The 16182-nt window shown below is 41.5% G+C and overlaps 3 protein-coding genes across 3 annotated transcripts; all 3 read right to left on the bottom strand.

Annotated features, from left to right (window-relative positions):
- Positions 1-7: 7 nt before the first annotated feature.
- LOC145437470 (N-alpha-acetyltransferase 60-like) lies at positions 8-1065 on the bottom strand. Its single transcript, XM_080314729.1, has one exon. The coding sequence runs from the start codon at positions 1060-1062 to the stop codon at positions 298-300; it is 765 nt and encodes a 254-aa protein (XP_080170855.1). The 5' UTR covers positions 1063-1065; the 3' UTR covers positions 8-297.
- A 79-nt stretch (positions 1066-1144) lies between these two features.
- Positions 1145-3117, bottom strand: LOC145437469 (WD repeat-containing protein 25-like). Its single transcript, XM_080314728.1, has one exon. The coding sequence runs from the start codon at positions 2729-2731 to the stop codon at positions 1589-1591; it is 1143 nt and encodes a 380-aa protein (XP_080170854.1). The 5' UTR covers positions 2732-3117; the 3' UTR covers positions 1145-1588.
- A 5508-nt stretch (positions 3118-8625) lies between these two features.
- On the bottom strand, positions 8626-10229 carry LOC145437468 (uncharacterized). The gene is made up of 2 exons (XM_080314727.1): positions 9127-10229; positions 8626-8869 (listed from the first exon to the last, which is right to left on the bottom strand). The coding sequence occupies exons 1-2, from the start codon at positions 9320-9322 to the stop codon at positions 8685-8687; spliced, it is 381 nt and encodes a 126-aa protein (XP_080170853.1). The 5' UTR covers positions 9323-10229; the 3' UTR covers positions 8626-8684.
- Positions 10230-16182: the final 5953 nt, after the last annotated feature.

Below are 16182 nucleotides of genomic sequence, written 5' to 3'. Positions count from 1 at the left end.
CTACGTCATAACATGACTCATGAATGATTTCTACAATAGGGGACCGGGAGAGGGGTAAAAGTTTGTACTTGGACAGTATGAGCTAAAGCTTTGAGGAAAAGTTTGAAGTCCTTCGATATATAGATTTGGCATGATTACATTAAAGATAACATCTTTTCTGTAAATTGATGATAATGAATTTGGTACAGAGGATACGTTAATATTCGACAAATTTTAAATTGGCATTGGGTACATCCTTGGAACCCCTCAAAATTCCCTATAACGGTGAAATGAACATACATCGGTTGGCCTATCCGATTACATGTCATGGCATAATCGTGGCTGGCGTAGTACAGGCGAGATGACCTTCCTAGATCCAGGAATAATACTACGAAACATGCCGCAAAACCATTGAAGCAATCTGACAGACACCTTGCACGGTTGCAAATCTTGTAACGCCTGTACCGTATTTACAAATAGCTCGCAATAAGACCACGGAGGTCTCCCTCCGTTAACGTACAAGACGTACGAAAATCCATCGCACTGCCGACCATCGATAATATAGTACGATTTCAAATAATTCCACCTTTGAAAATTAAGTCCAAGGTAGAATCTGATCGCTGACGTATTAGTGGCTAAGACATGAAGATATACGGCTTTTATAGAAGCTTGCGAGCGACGCGACGACGTCATTTCGGTCATGAATTTTTCAAAAAGCCGACTCGCGATACCTCTCCGACGAAAATACGGATGGACCCCCAAGCTCAAGATGTACGCCACGGGCGTGTCGGGCCCAAATTTGGACGCCAAAATATCGGACCCTTGGTCGGTCGCGACTTGACATTTGCATTTAACTTCCGCGACAAGCATGCCGACTATTTTTCCATTTGAAACCGCAGCGAGTGAGAAAAATCGGCTGTCAGACGTGATCAAAGAGTACCAGAAGTGAGGGTAATCGAGGGGGAAACAATATTTGCAGAGTACTTTCATTTCCTCGATGTCGCTTGTCCCGAGAAATCGGAAAGATATCGGGAAATGTCCGAGCTTGTTCCTCACTTTTAAATCCGTCGGCACCACATCCATACTGATTTGCTGGTAATGTAAAGTTATGTGTCAGCACAGATGATCTCGATTGTACTGCACTATGTAATAACAGAAATAACCATCTAAAAAAGGAAGGATACGTAATTGCATTGAAGCTTAAGAATACTCAATTTCCAGACAGGGCTGGTCAATAATTGCGAAGCAAATTCGTTTGAGATAATGCGCTGGAAGTCACAAATGCAGCACAAATAATTGGGATTGAAGAGAAGTACCTAATGATTCTAGACGCCAATAAGTGTTCAGTTTTCATAATACGAAACGTTTGAAAGCAAACTGCAGTCGCAAGCTAAAAGTTACGTAAAAATTTGCAATAGATAGTACTTGACATGCCTTAAGTCGAAAAGTAGCTAACAGAATCATGAACGAATTAGCATATGAACGGAACATAAGCTAATGAAAAGTCATGCTCTTCCAAAATGCAGGCATATCGACAGGAGTGCTCTGAAGAGAGTAAAATTTGAATTACTAGTGGCATACCCTTCATAATTGCGACAAATTCAGTTGCCTATTCCAATATATGCAAATTCCCAGACCAGTCTCCGGCAGCTACCATGCTCGACATAACAGGGTGGTATTGCACAGTAACAATAGCTTTGTCATCTTTGGCATCATTACGAAAGCTGCCTTTATTGTCGGTGCAAATTCTACTGAGCAGTGCAGAATCTTTGAACTTATAAAAACATACCGATCCATCACTTGATCCAGACGTCACGATTTTACCATCACTTGAAATGTCCAAGCCAGCTGGAAAACCTTCGACCTTGTGCTTCTCATATCTAACGTATTTGTCAAGTTTGTATGGAGGATGTGTACTGAACCTTGCAATGTAGTCACCGTTAGTTTGAGCTAAAAAGCAGCTACCGCTAGGATGCACGCATAGTTTCGGGCATGTATACTTTTCATGGAATATTTGATCAGATACTTTGGCGCCTGTTTCGAAATCCCAGACAACAACAGAATGACTAGCGGATTCCCTGCTCACAGCATCGGTTGATGTTACAAAATACCCAGTGCCTGGTAAGATTGAAAGATCAAGAATGTTTCCGAACTGTACGTCGTAGGATGTAATACATTTGTGACTTCGAAGATCATATGAAGATAGAAATGAATTCTGACCACCAACAATTATAACATTATCGTCATCCGGCCAGTAACGTAATACCGAAGGAATCTCAGGGATATTAATCGATGATTTTTCTGCACCATTGGTCAGAAAATCAAACTCTTTCACTGTCTTGGAGAAGTCACAAGACAATATCTGTTTGCAGGTTCTCGACCACGCAATATCCTTAATTTGAGCAGCAACTTCATTGGAAGTCCATACATCCTTGAGGTCCTTCATACAGTCATACAATTTTATGGCATTACCACCTACACATGCCAGTAAATGACTGTGCTTCACACACCATTCTACACGCCATAAGGGTCCCGCATGATTGACTTTTGTAGATTTCAAAACATTTCTAGGGGGAATACTATGTTTTTTCAGCAGGCTATTTTCATATATAATTTCGTTAGCTACAAATATTTCCTTGTCGAAATGATATGACCGTTTTATGGGGATTTGCGAACTTGTCGGTTCTGGATCTTTCCTTTTTCGCTTTGGGATGTATGGTCGCACAGCGTGTAGTTTTGGAATATCGCTCATGACAGGCGTAATCAATTTCCGTTGGGCTTGGGTTTCTTCCGAGCCGGTATTTCCGCTTCGTCGGGTGAGCTTTCTGCTTCGTCGTCGTCTTCAACTGTGGCGATAACACAGTTATTGTCGCCTGTTGCTTTCTCTACCAATACCAGTTCCGTTAATAAATCGTTGCTGGCTTTCTGCATCTGTTGTAATTTCTCGACCAATGAAGCGTTAGGGTTCTCGCAGGACAAGTTCTTAGAAACTCCGTCGCGATATACTAAATTTGCCGACACCTCCATAAGCATAACACGCGCTAGGCTAGTCAATGTTGAGAAAGTCAAAGCAGCATTGTTGATTTTAGCCTGAGCGCCGTGTGGAAAATGCCGCACTGGGTATATTTCTATGCGGTAAAATTCACCTGCCAGCTTCCGCCTCGCTGGGTCTGATTTAAATATCTCAGTGATCTGATCTCACTGAATAAGTAAGAATTCATACAGAGATACACTTATGCTGTACTCTACCACTGTCGTTCTTGCGCATGTGCAATGTGCTTTCAATCACGTTAATTCTGGAGAATCTTGAAGATCTGTAGTTAACTAGCGCAGTCGCCTTGCTAGCAGATACCTAAGTCCTATCATCACATCCAAATGCAAGTATATTCGGGTTTTGCGTGATGGCCCTGAATGCGATTGGGTTTGGTGGGTTTTTGTATGTATCCTTGGCAGTCGTTTGGACGATGGTTTGAGAAAATTTGATGAATAATATCAGTTCAGATTAGAGTTCGGTTCGGTTTATTAGCAATTTTTATCAGTTCAATCAATATGATATATCATTGGTTCAATACACCAAAAAAGTCGCGATACAATGAAGGATAGGAATGTGTCGAAACGACTTCGAGTAGTCTTTGGAATCAGACCTTGGCCTAGGCCAGACCTGGGCAAAATGCGGCCCGCAGAGCTATTCTGAGCGGCCCGCGAAAAGTTACTTGGAATTCAAAATATAAAACCTTCTTTTCAATGTTACTACGTGGACTAAAACCATATGCTGTAGCTGTATAAACTGAACCGAAAATACGAACACTTTCAAGCCTGTTACGGCGATTACGCACTCGCATGTGTAACCCAGGTTCGCCAAAAAACAAAGCTAAAAGTTGAAATTCCAAGAAGGTTCGGAGCAATAAATATTTGTTTACTGGAGTCAGGGGTAGTCCCGTCTTTTTAGTGGTTAGTGCTTAGCAGGTCGCCGTCTTTAATGAGTATAATTTAAGTAGGTTTTATGATAAAAACACGAATGCATATACTCGGTCAAAGGAGGGCTAATTTCAGAACAACTGTAAGCTTCGCTCAACGACAAGGCTATTTCGTCAAGCTGCTCGGAAAGCAGCGACCAAGACAATAACAAGCCTTTGTGGAACCCAAATACATTTAATGTCTTGATAGAAAACGAGGATAGGGGTTTAAAACAGGGCTGTGGAGTCGGTACATTTTACTCCGACTCCGCTCATTTTCAATGGACCGACTCCGACTCCTGAGTCTTTAAACCAGGGGCGGGCAACTTCTCCAGTCGGCGGGCCGGATATAGGAAAATTAAGAACTTGGGGGTCGGATTGCTGAATCGATACATTATTCGCCCATCCACATATACAAGGAAGAAATCGTATTTAATGAATGTATTTTAACGACAGCAATGTAACTTCAAATCCATTTCTCGCCAATAATGACGAACACAATGTGGATTTGAGAACAGCATTGTCCATACTATAGATAACTAACCTACGGATTCTGATAATATACATTAAATTTTCATCAAGGCAATGGAACCACCCCGAAATAGCCTACAAAATATGAAAATCGGCATTGTTCTAAACAATCGCAACCACGCACGGACCGTTGTTATGGTCATTGTGCTGCGCCGTTGCAATTGTTTTAGAACAATGCCGATTTTCATATTTTCAAGGCTATTTCGGGGTGGTTCCATTGCCTTAATGAAAATTTAATGTATATTATCAGAATCAGCGCGACTGTAGCTTTCAAATAAGATCAACTTTATTTAATTTGAGCGCTCGGGTCGTCATCTATGGGATTAGCAATCACGCTCCCGTTTCATGCTATGAAGCGACAACAAATCTGCCGTTGTCGCATCACTCGACCGTGACTCTCGTGCTGCCCATCTATCCGTAGGTTAGTTATGTATAATTTGACGGTCATTTTTGACCGGCTTGCCGAGCATTAAATTTGTTAAACGGGCATCAATCGAAAGCTGACTCTGCACTGATTACGAAAATATAAATTTTATTCCGCTCGTGTCCCTGGAACTCCCACAATCAGCCTCGAATTTTTCATTGTTATGGAGATTGGCATTGGGACGCAACAATGGTGTCTGGCTCTTTTTCTCTTGAGCTACTCTCTCGTTTCGCCAGACAGCATTGTTACGTCCTGAGCTACTCTCTCGTTTCGCCAGACAGCATTGTTGCGTAGCAATGGCAATCCCACATTGTGGTCGGTTGACAAAAAAAGGTCAACTTTCTGGCCCAGCTCCCGAAATACCCGCCGGAGCGTAATTAATTCAGTGATGATTTGTTGTATCCCAGTCGAATTTTGCCATGTTTTTAACCAAAATTGTCGAAAAAGAGGACAAAATCTCGAAAAAGAGGACATTTGGGCGTCCTCTGAGGACACTTTCAAAAAATTTTAAAAAAGAGGACAAATTCTCTTAAATCCTCTCAAATCCTCATAAACGAAATTTAGGAAGTAGTCAAATAGCCTAGCATATGTCTAGTCTACTCGCACTTAGGACTTGAAGCGACTTTCTTAATCGTTTGTTCGACCCAAGCAGCTAAGCTGAACTACAAATATTTTTTTATTTTGTCAAGTGGCGGGAAGGAGCGTTTGGTTATATATACATCAATTTACAACCAGAAAATATATTTGTTCTGTCACAATATCAAGGTAAAATTCCAAAAACTGCATCAATTCGGGACTGCATCGTGTGAAGATGCATATTGCTTCTTTCTTCCTCTATGCAACGGAACTGTAATTTGCAAATAATGTACAATTCTATATATATGCCAGGGGTGGCCAACCTTCTCGACCAAAAGGGCCACATGAGATTTACGAACCATTGCGCGGGCCACTTGAATGTTGATAACCCCTACGCTTTAAAATTGATACCAATTATGTCATGAAAACTCTGTGTGCAACTGTACAGTGTGCACTGTGCAGTGCAGTCGTGCCCTGTTACCGCGGAGCACGAAATTTTTTCAAAGGTACTGATTGAATTCGATCAATAAATATATTACTTGTATAGATTGGGGGTCGCCTCTGTATAGCAATGGGCTCATTTGGCAAGGACAGGATTATTTGACATTTTAGTCATAGCAATATCGACGGTTTCGGGGAACATGCCTCAGTCATTTTGTGCAAATGTTTCATCGCCGACGATCTCGCTTCGAGCGCACAAGCGAAGACGCATGTTGGACGACACGTTTTATCTCCTAATTGCGAGTATAGTTGGACTCAATTCTGTAAATTACGTGTATTTATAATTTCCAGGAGGGTTCCAATACTAAATGCAAGAAATGTGACAATAAATCATGCGAAGTGCTAAGGAAAATTTCAAGTAAAATAAATCTGCTACGGAATATATTCTACTGTATGGTCAATTGGTCATATACAAAGATCTGCGATGAAAGTGACTGGCCCCTGGTTACGCCAATGCGTCGAAATTGATGTTTTAGTCATCATCCAATTTCGCGGTCAGGATAATTAAATTTTGGTTGGCCTTGCAATTTTACCTGATGTTATATCTAATTTCGAGAATTACTTTGCAGGCCACACAACACCTTCTCGTGGGTCACATTTGACATGCGGGGCACGGTTTAGCCGACCCTGATCTGTATCGTTACTATAATAACAGTGATTGATGGTACATAAAAATCCTATTATAGTTGTTATGATTAGTAATTTAAATATAGGCCTACCCTTGAAAACAATTAATTGTTTTCATGATAAAGAAGTTGGAGTCGGAGCCGAAGTCAGGGTCATTTTCACAAACTCCGATTCCAGTCAGTATTTTTTCTATGATTCCAGCCACTACAGTTTTCACGACTCCGACTCCATCAAGCGAAAATTAGCTATAGTTTATAAACTCCGACTCCACACCACAGCCCTGGTTTAAAAGGGGTTCAAAATGTATAATTTTATACACTGTTTCGAAATGTGACGGCAAATAATAATAATTATGGAAATTAACCGTCATCACACTTCCTAATATCAACACATCCACTATAAGCAGAATCTATCAACAGTGTAGGCTAATTCACTGCTTTCAGTTTTGAAATAAAATTAATACGCTGGAGAACACAGCTAAAATTTTTGACTCGGCTCGTCAACGTCTTTTTTGCCTCTCATTTAGCTCGCGGAGAAAGATAATTGCCCAATACCCAACCCTGGCTTAGGCAATGTAAAGAGGAGGTATGTACATTGCACATTGAATGGCTTTAGTTCGTTTCGAAGGTTTATTCGAGCACCTCCCCTGAGCCGCTGGTCTTGCAGCATCTTTATACAAACAGGTAGTCCGGGGCCTACGAATATCGGGTAGTCATTTATTGTTTTGTCAAACATATAAATATATAAAGTCCAGAGAAATATACGGTGAACCACGAATACAAAACGTGAAAGCATCAACGAGAAAGACAAACGGAGAGATCAAGACCGAGCACTGTTACGTCGGGCATTCGTGCTAGTCATAGCGTTGGGCCGAGGTTGGACTGATACACCGTCCTTGGTCGTTTCGACATCCGTTCCTTGTATCGCATTCTACGTGGTGTGTCGTGAGTGTATGAAAAAAATGATCTGATAATTATAATAACTTTGTACACAGTGCCAATTTCACGAGGAATTCCGTTTTCACAAAAGAAATGCCATATTTAGGAAATATTGTAGACTTGCCCCCCCCCCCCCCCCATTTAGTTGATGTTGTCCCAAACATTCAATTCCTCTGCTTTAATTTCCGACTTCTAAGTTCATAAAATTGTGCAGCTAATTAGGACTGGTTACCCAAACGGTGGTAACTGATTCCACCATCACACCCATGAGAAATGAGGGCTAGATCTGCTCATTTTTAGTACAAACTCGGCATTATGCAACGAATCGGCAATCAATAATAAAAAATATCCATATCCACCTAATCGTTATCACTAAATTTCGCCATCATGGACGTAGTGTTTCGTTTTGCGTACAGCTCCGCCAGATATAGTTGTCTACATGCTTGTGTTAAGCTCAGGCGCTTGGGGATGTTGTGGTACTGATTTCCAGTGTTGGGATGACTCGAGTCACCTTTTTCGTATGACTTATTGACTCGAGTCACTTTACAGAAATGACTTGACTCAACGTTTAAGAAATGTGGATTGACTCGTGACGAGGAGCTAAATTTACGAGTCATGTAGTAGAGTAATGGCGTCGATAAAATATGCTGATCTTGCATATATTCGTTTGTTTGTGCGTGATACGCTTGTGTGACCTGTAGGGTTGTTCAGAATTGATCGACTTTCAAAATGTCGTGGTTTTCAGTCCGATTCCCATGCCTTATACCATAAAAACATATTCTAGGTACTTTTTTTCGTAATTCATCCCTTGCATCCGTGTGCACATCGAGCTGGAAGAATATCGGCTAAAAATAGGGGATTCCCCTAAAATTTGAGTGTCGCTATTCGGACTAGGCTAGTAAAACGTCATATCTAAGCTGGTTTTATGTAGCTATTGCGGTTGGAGTGCTACATAACCTCACTATATAAAGTATTGTCAGTTCAGGACACCATTTTCATGTCCCACACTGCCTTAGAACTCCTCAAAACTGCCTGAGACTGATAGTCATTTTGTTGGATCACCTATCCTACACTCCTCAACCCTATCCGAGATTGTTCATCAATTGCCGGGATCACCACGTGCAAGAATACAACTGTAAATGTATCACTCACTCACAGCCACATTATTAACATCACATTGTTCAAAGGAAACGAAACAAAAAGGCAAAGAAACAGATCAACTTGGCAAATACTACTTAAATCAGGTCCGGATGAAATGGTCGCTTTAGAGAAATCGGCATATCTGTTCCCGTTATCTTCCACGGCTTGTAAGAGGCTCGCTCGCTGTTCTTTGTCATCTGTTTTGAAAGCATCAAAGTCGGTATTCAATTTCACCAAACGCTCTGCTGCGCCGTTAAGTATTTCAACGCTACTCACAAATTCTTGAGCAGTCACGAAATGCGAATCAGTATGCCATTCCGAAACTGGAAGACTAAACCAATCATGTTCGACATGTATAGCATTGAATAGAAACCATGATTTCGGTTCAATTAAAGCAACCATACTCATTGACTCAGAGACAGAGTCAGAGATTAGACTCAGAGGTATAGCCTACCTCTGCGAAATTGTTCAAGGATTGGCATTTGCAGCAATTTAGCAGCCATCGCTTCCTTCACTTTGTCAGGAATCTTTGGTTTAGCCGAGAACATTGTTGATACCACCGTTTCGTCGGTGAGATGCCAATGATGTTCTCGCATCTTTTTATATGTCACATCAGCAACTGTGAAATCGCACAATGAAAAGTCTGTCATGCCATGAAGGAATTTGAGATCAATATACTGTGCGTCACATGCATTACCAGTTTTCAACCAAGCTGGGACATAAAACAGGGCAACTTTCTAATGAACTCTTCAGAATAGCCCATTTGCTCTCTCCACATGAACATTTTTGACAGTACAGCATTTGACTCATCCATCCAGTGCTATTAGTAGCACCAGGCTTGCGAAAACGATTATCAATATATTGGGCAGCTACAATCGCCAAGGTGCCTGTTGCACATTCTCTGTAGTCATTTATTATCAAGACTTCTTTCTGCTTTCCATTATATGGCTTCATCAGTGGAATTATTTCTTGCTTAGCTTCATCAGCTTTGATCGCCAACCAGCTGCATTCATCAAACTGAAGTGTTTTAGAGCTTCTTAATTGATCAATATCTTTCCACTTCTTGGAAGGTATTAAAATCTGTGTTTTCACGGCCTTTGGTCGCAGATCCAAACACACTTCACTTCCAGACCTCCCCGGATGACTAGTTCATAAATATGATGGCGACAAGCAGAAGTAGAAAGTAGAAAACTTTCCTGTTTATCAATTCTTCAAGTAACAGAACCGCACCTTTATTTTTTCCATTGTTTGAGGGTGTTGTGCCAAACACAAAAGCTCTGACATTATTTGTTAAATTATAAAGTTCCAGCAGTTCAAATGACAGATCAGCCTGTGCTTTTCCTGTAGCACTCTCCAGAGTTCGATTGCCAAGAAGTTTGCCTTTCTCAAATGCGTTGGAATACGCAGACTATGCCAGCACTGCCAAGGCCTCAAATTTCCCTCCGAAACGACTTCTAGTGAGCTTTGCATCCCAGTGCAATGCAATGTGCCAAGTTGATCTGTTTCTTTGCCTTTTTGTTTCGTTTCCTTTGAACAATGTGATGTTTATAATGTGGCTGTGAGTAAGTGATACATTTACAGTTGTATTCTTGCACGTGGTGATCCCGGCAATTGATGAACAATCTCGGGTAGGGTTGAGGAGTGTAGAATAGGTGATCAAACAAAATGACTATCAGTCTTAGGCAGTTTTGAGGAGTTCTAAGGCAGTGTGGGACATGAAAATGGTGTCCTGAACTGACAATACTTTCTATAGTGAGGTTATGTAGCACTCCAACCGCAACAGCTACATAAAACCAGCTTATATATGACGTTTTACTAGCCTAGTCCGAATAGCGACACTCAAATTTTAGGGGAATCCCCTATTTTTAGCCGATATTCTTCCAGCTCAATGTGCACACGGATGCAAGGGATGAATTACGAAAAAAAGTACCTAGAATATGTTTTTATGGTATAAGGCATGGGAATCGGACTGAAAACCACGACATTTTGAAAGTCGATCAATTCTGAACAACCCTAGTGACCTGTGAGAGAGAGAGAGAGAGAGTCTTTATTTTTCATCAAACCAAAATACATAACACTCGGCAGTGGTGGTGGTACAGAAAATATGCATGCACAGTATTCGGTATTAGATAGGAATGATCGATAAGACCGTGAGGGTCATCTAGTCTGATCACACCAGCATCAAACAGGTACACTTGACTCTAAACAGTCTGGCTGTAAAAAACGTTACAGTAGTTAAAAAAATAAAATAGAAGAAAAATTAAACGATGGTAGCAAATGATCAATGAGAGCGAGCAATTGTGCGTTTTACTGAGTCTCCTGTGCTATCACAAATAAATTGACCGCAAACGAAGTGATCGGGGCTTACAGCTAACGTCGGTCGTCGTAAACTAGGAGTAAAGTTATCTAATGGCAAAGTATCTCTCTGTTCTATGGACTGCTCATCATGGTCGGCACTCACTTTAACCAAACCTCTTGTATGATTTAAATCGAATTTAACTAAAGTTTATAAGGTTTTATTGCTCGCCAACCATCGGCGCTGGCTTACATTGTATTTCACGGATAAGCAGGTGGGCTCATATCAATTCGTTTTTGAGGTTTCGTATTCTTATCTATCTTTTGGCTGGTAATTATAGATTGAGGCTATATAAATACAGTTACTTATTCATTGTTTAGCAGTATGCGTATATTCGTCCATCGATTCAAAATAAATGGCGACTTTCAAACAGCTATCAAAATGCATTGACGTAATTATGCCTTGGACTTCTAAAAATCAACTCGACTTGAATTGTGACTTGACTCGAGTCAAAATGTGCAATGACTAGTGGCTCGAAGGTAGTGACTTGATCTCAACACTGCTGTATTCTTGTTCCATTGGTGTGGATGTGTTTGATTGTCAATCACCCTGCACGATGGGATGCCTGGAGAAGTAGTCTGAGACGATCAGGAAGACCCTACCCTTGATATCAATCATAGGCTATCAGTTCCTAGTTTCACAACTTCCCAGGGGCCATTCGTGCATTTTCATTGGGTGTTTTGCTTGTTCCAGTAGCAGTTCCTAACTACCTAGCATGATCGATATATTTCAGAAAATAATCTTGGAACGGTTAACTGCATTCTTGCGGATGTGAACAGTCTTCAGTATATTAACAATGTCATCTTTTCAAAACACCACAAGACTGCGGTACAATGAACAGATAGGAAGACTAGTATTCATTCAGTAGAGATTGCTTGTAATTTAACTTGAATGTGGACATGCTCAATGTCTGTTAAAAAGCCAGCGAGATACTGTTCGTCACTTCAGGCCTGGCATACTTGATAGTGCGATGATCTTTCCTGTTGACCATATAATAGTTGTAGTTACGTGCTTTAGATACCAAAGTAAAGGAAGTCATTGAAATTTTTGGGGTAGTGACCGCAATGGAATGGACACATGAACTTGGCAATTACTAGTTTCCACATATCGTTCATGTTTAGGACCCTGAATCTTTTGTGCAGTGATTTGTTTAAAGCACAACCTGGCCCCCTTCGGGCCCTGGCTATGATACGGAGGACCTTCTGCAGATTTTGCAGCACGGCTTGAGTAACTAACACTGGCAGCCGCCAGCAAATGATGTCATATTGTAACTTCGATTGGAATAAGGATTTTAAGAGTCTCGGTAGTCTCTAAGGCTGTAGAACAGACCACAGTTCCGTGATAATTTTGTTTTTAGTGGCTGGATGCGATTCTTCAAGGACATGCTCGAGTCCAGTAAATCCCCCGCATATTCCACGCTCAAAATTGGTTGACCTTTCACCTTTCAAGTTATGGATGCCTTTAAAGTAGTCTTGAAATGATTTTTTCAGGTCACCTAATATGTCTAGGTCTAATGTCAAGATTGTGGGAATTACTTCTGATGAAAAGAATTATCAATCCAAAGCACTCAATACGCGAACCGGAGTAATACTGTCATAAAAGGCCCTGGCTGTAATGGACTCGGTTTGAAGTTCCTTAACATCTTTGTGAGCACTGAGCAGTAACCCTGTAAGAGTGTTAGCTCCAACCCTCGAACTCCAGTGTCGATCTTAATTTTCCAACACGCATTCACTTTTAGGCTCATATTCTTGAATTTAATTTTGGTTTATCCTTCTTTACCCTGTCCGGTCTTGTGGTCAATAACATCTCAAATGGTGATATATGTCATTCTGTTCATTAGGTCATCGTCACTATCAGTATCAGGGCTTTGACAGTCGGAGCTGCTATCTGTGTCATACAGTATAACTTCTTCTTGTGGAGTATGTCGACTCTGTTCATGTCCGTTACGCCTATTTGAATTTATTATTCCCTTGCATTGGTGACTCTCTTGTTGCTTTCTTCTCGCATTTCCATCGTTATCACGCTTCTTCGTTGCACAGAAATCCTCCCAGTGGCCATAGTTTCCGCAATAATTACACCGAGACTTGAATGCTGGGCATTTCCAGCCGTGTGATCGTCCGCATTTGTTACAGGTCATATTCCCTTCGCGGGTTTTGTCAATGCTTGAAGTTGCTTCTTCGTGAGTATCACAGCTATTGTATGAGTGTATCGCTTCCAATTCCAGACCTAGCTTTAAAATTTTATTGATGCTGAAGCCTTTCGGTTTTTTCAAGATTTTTGCTCGGAGTCTTGCGATTGGGGTTGAAGCCACGATCCTTTCCACCAATCTCTCATCCATTTCGTTGTCTTCAAAATCACATTTCTTGGCTTTTATTCTGATTCTGCGGACAAAGTCTGTCAGTGATTCGTTTTTCAATTGACATAGTTTTTCAAACTCTAACCTATGAACCCTGTAGCTTACTTTGTCACTTGTGTCCATTTCCAGTTTGAGTAACTCCCATATTCTTTCTGGTACTTTCCTATCTTCAGAGGTCAGTCCGGATTGGCTTATTCTTCTCGCTCCTTCATCGCCTAATCCCATCAATATGGTCGCAGCTTTTTTGGCGTTGTGGGTCGCGTCATTTAGTTCAAAGTATGCACTCATCATATCTTGGAAATTTTCTAGAGCTTCGGATAGGGGGCGATATTCCCAGTCCATCTTAGGAATTGGAATAGCCATTATGTCTCCTGATACTCATCTATCGGATCGGCAGGCACATTTACTTGTCTCTTCTGGGATTATTCTTGACTCTGGCTAATGTTCATACATTTGCAGCTGTTATCATATCCAGATAGGTCTTTGCTTTTTATTTATTACCAGAGAACTGATCTGAATCATAGAAGAAGCCCACGATCACAATAAAAAACTGCTAGTGTTATTGTTATTATTTTCCTGCATGTGCCATCGCTGTAACGAGATCCCTAATATGGCTCATATTACCGCACTCTGACGCCGGAAAAGCATTCCTATTCAACATTTCGATTGCTTCAATGAACAGTTGGTTATGGGCTATCAGTGACGAATTACTGATGTAGTAGGGCATAGTAGAAATTTACGACGCTACTACTACTACTACTTGATTACACAACACTGACTGTTTTGACCACTTCTGGTTTCACTTGACCTCACTTATCGTCGCTGCGGAATCAATGTAGCGGATGTCCGGTCCATTTTACACATTTTGAGAAACTGACTTGGCACGACAGCTCCACCTACAAGCGAATAATCAGCGTGCCATGATTTAATAGAACCTTTATGAAACTAATATCAGTTGATTACATACCCCATCAATGCTACAACCAAGTCCAAACGCTCCGCAAATGCTGGGGTTACCGTGTTTTTGAATAGGGAAAGGGGGACACTTTTTCAAATCATGTAAGTTTTTACTGGAAATCCTCTTGTGTTGACTAAAAAAAGGTCCTCATTCCAAATCGACTCTCGAAATGACCCACCGCCTCACACACTCCGCGTCATTTAGCTGACCTTGACCACTAGCCTAGCTTTCAAATCTGTAAAGCAGGACATTTCCTATTTCGGGAAAGTGTCATGGTGATGCGTCCGGCTTTTTGATCGGTAGGTGGTGAAATCCATCCCCGGCCAGGTCAGACTAAAGACTCAAAAGCTGGTATCCGCGGCTGTCCTGCTGGACACTCAGCATCCACTGATATCATGTGGAGAAAAAAAACGGGGGTGCAGGGCTGCAGGCCAGATAACCTTACGGTAGGGTTACCATATTTCAGCAACCCAAATTCCGGACACTCTTTAGCACTCGCCGAGCGAGATAGTGTAATGGTTATGCGACCGGCTTCTCGAGCGGTAGGTCGTGGGTTCGATCCCCGGCCGGGTCATACCAAAGACTCGAAAAATGGTATCCGCAGCTATCCTGCTAGGCGCTCAGCAATCACGGATAGCATGGAGGAGAAAAAAAACGGGGGCGCAGACTAGATGACCTCATGGGGCCGTATCGCAACTCCGTCGCCAAAGCATCTCGATGGTGCAGGCGAGAAAGAATATCATATCTCTCTCTCACTAGTGGATTTCAAAATAAGTCATGACGTCACTCCAGCAAAGCTTTGCTCATAGACCAGAGGTGGTCACGGTCTGGTTCAGGAGTATGTGGCTGTGCGTTGTGTAACCGGGACCGAAAGCACATGTTTTCAGCCCCCTCCCGCCCAAATAAACAATGATTTTGAGCCCACACTATAGGGTAATCGATGCAGCTTCTGAAGGGGGTGCTTGCTATATGAATCTGGTTTGTATATGCATCTGCTCATTATATTATTTGAATTAATTCTGTCAATAATATCGGCCATTCCATATATTAGTATATAGATACTACTCTCCGCCCACATGATCAGAGTTAGCGGTAGTGCTGACGGAGGATGATGAGTTCGATAATACTAGGAGCGTAATTGCGCATCGTTATGTTCATGTACTACCGATAAGATTGTTAATCAGCCTTATGCCGGTGCGCACCACGGAGCTTTATAAGCACCCCACATCTAGTGGTTTCCAACCTTTTGTGGTCGCGACTCCGTCTCCAATTTGAAAATGTTCCGTGGCCCAGATCAAAATTTTACGAGCTGATCACTAAAAGAAGTCAGCACCTTTGCCCATACTTACTCACGGGCTATTTTGGAAGCTAATTACGTTCAACATATTCGCAAACCCCAGAATAAAGGCAAGCGACCCCCCCCTCCCCGTTCGGAACCACTATCTTTGAATAAAGCATTTAAACAGCCTTAACGACCTCTAGGAATATATACCGTTCTCCTATAATTGTAAGTAAAATTCGGCCTATTCGAGTAAATGAAGGTCGTTTTTATTTATATTTTATGGCAGTCTCCATATTAAAATCAATAAATCGGTTAGCAAATCGCGCGCAGCGCGAAGAAAAGTACCATACATCAGCATAAATATTCCCAAACAATAATGTTTTTATGCTGATTTACGGAAAAATTAAGACCCTGCGTCAAAATTCCGGACATTTCGCATATTTTAGAAATTCCTCCCGGACGCAAGTTTGAACAGTGAAATTCCGGACATGTCCTGAAAATTCCGGACGTATGGCAACCCTACCTTACGGTTGTGTCGCATCTCCGGGCGAAAATATA

The sequence above is a fragment of the Botryllus schlosseri genome, chromosome 4, assembly GCF_051294905.1.
Source record: "Botryllus schlosseri isolate E-star chromosome 4, Bs_hap1, whole genome shotgun sequence".
Lineage (NCBI taxonomy): Eukaryota > Metazoa > Chordata > Ascidiacea > Stolidobranchia > Styelidae > Botryllus > Botryllus schlosseri.
This window is presented reverse-complemented; position numbering and strand designations above follow the sequence as displayed.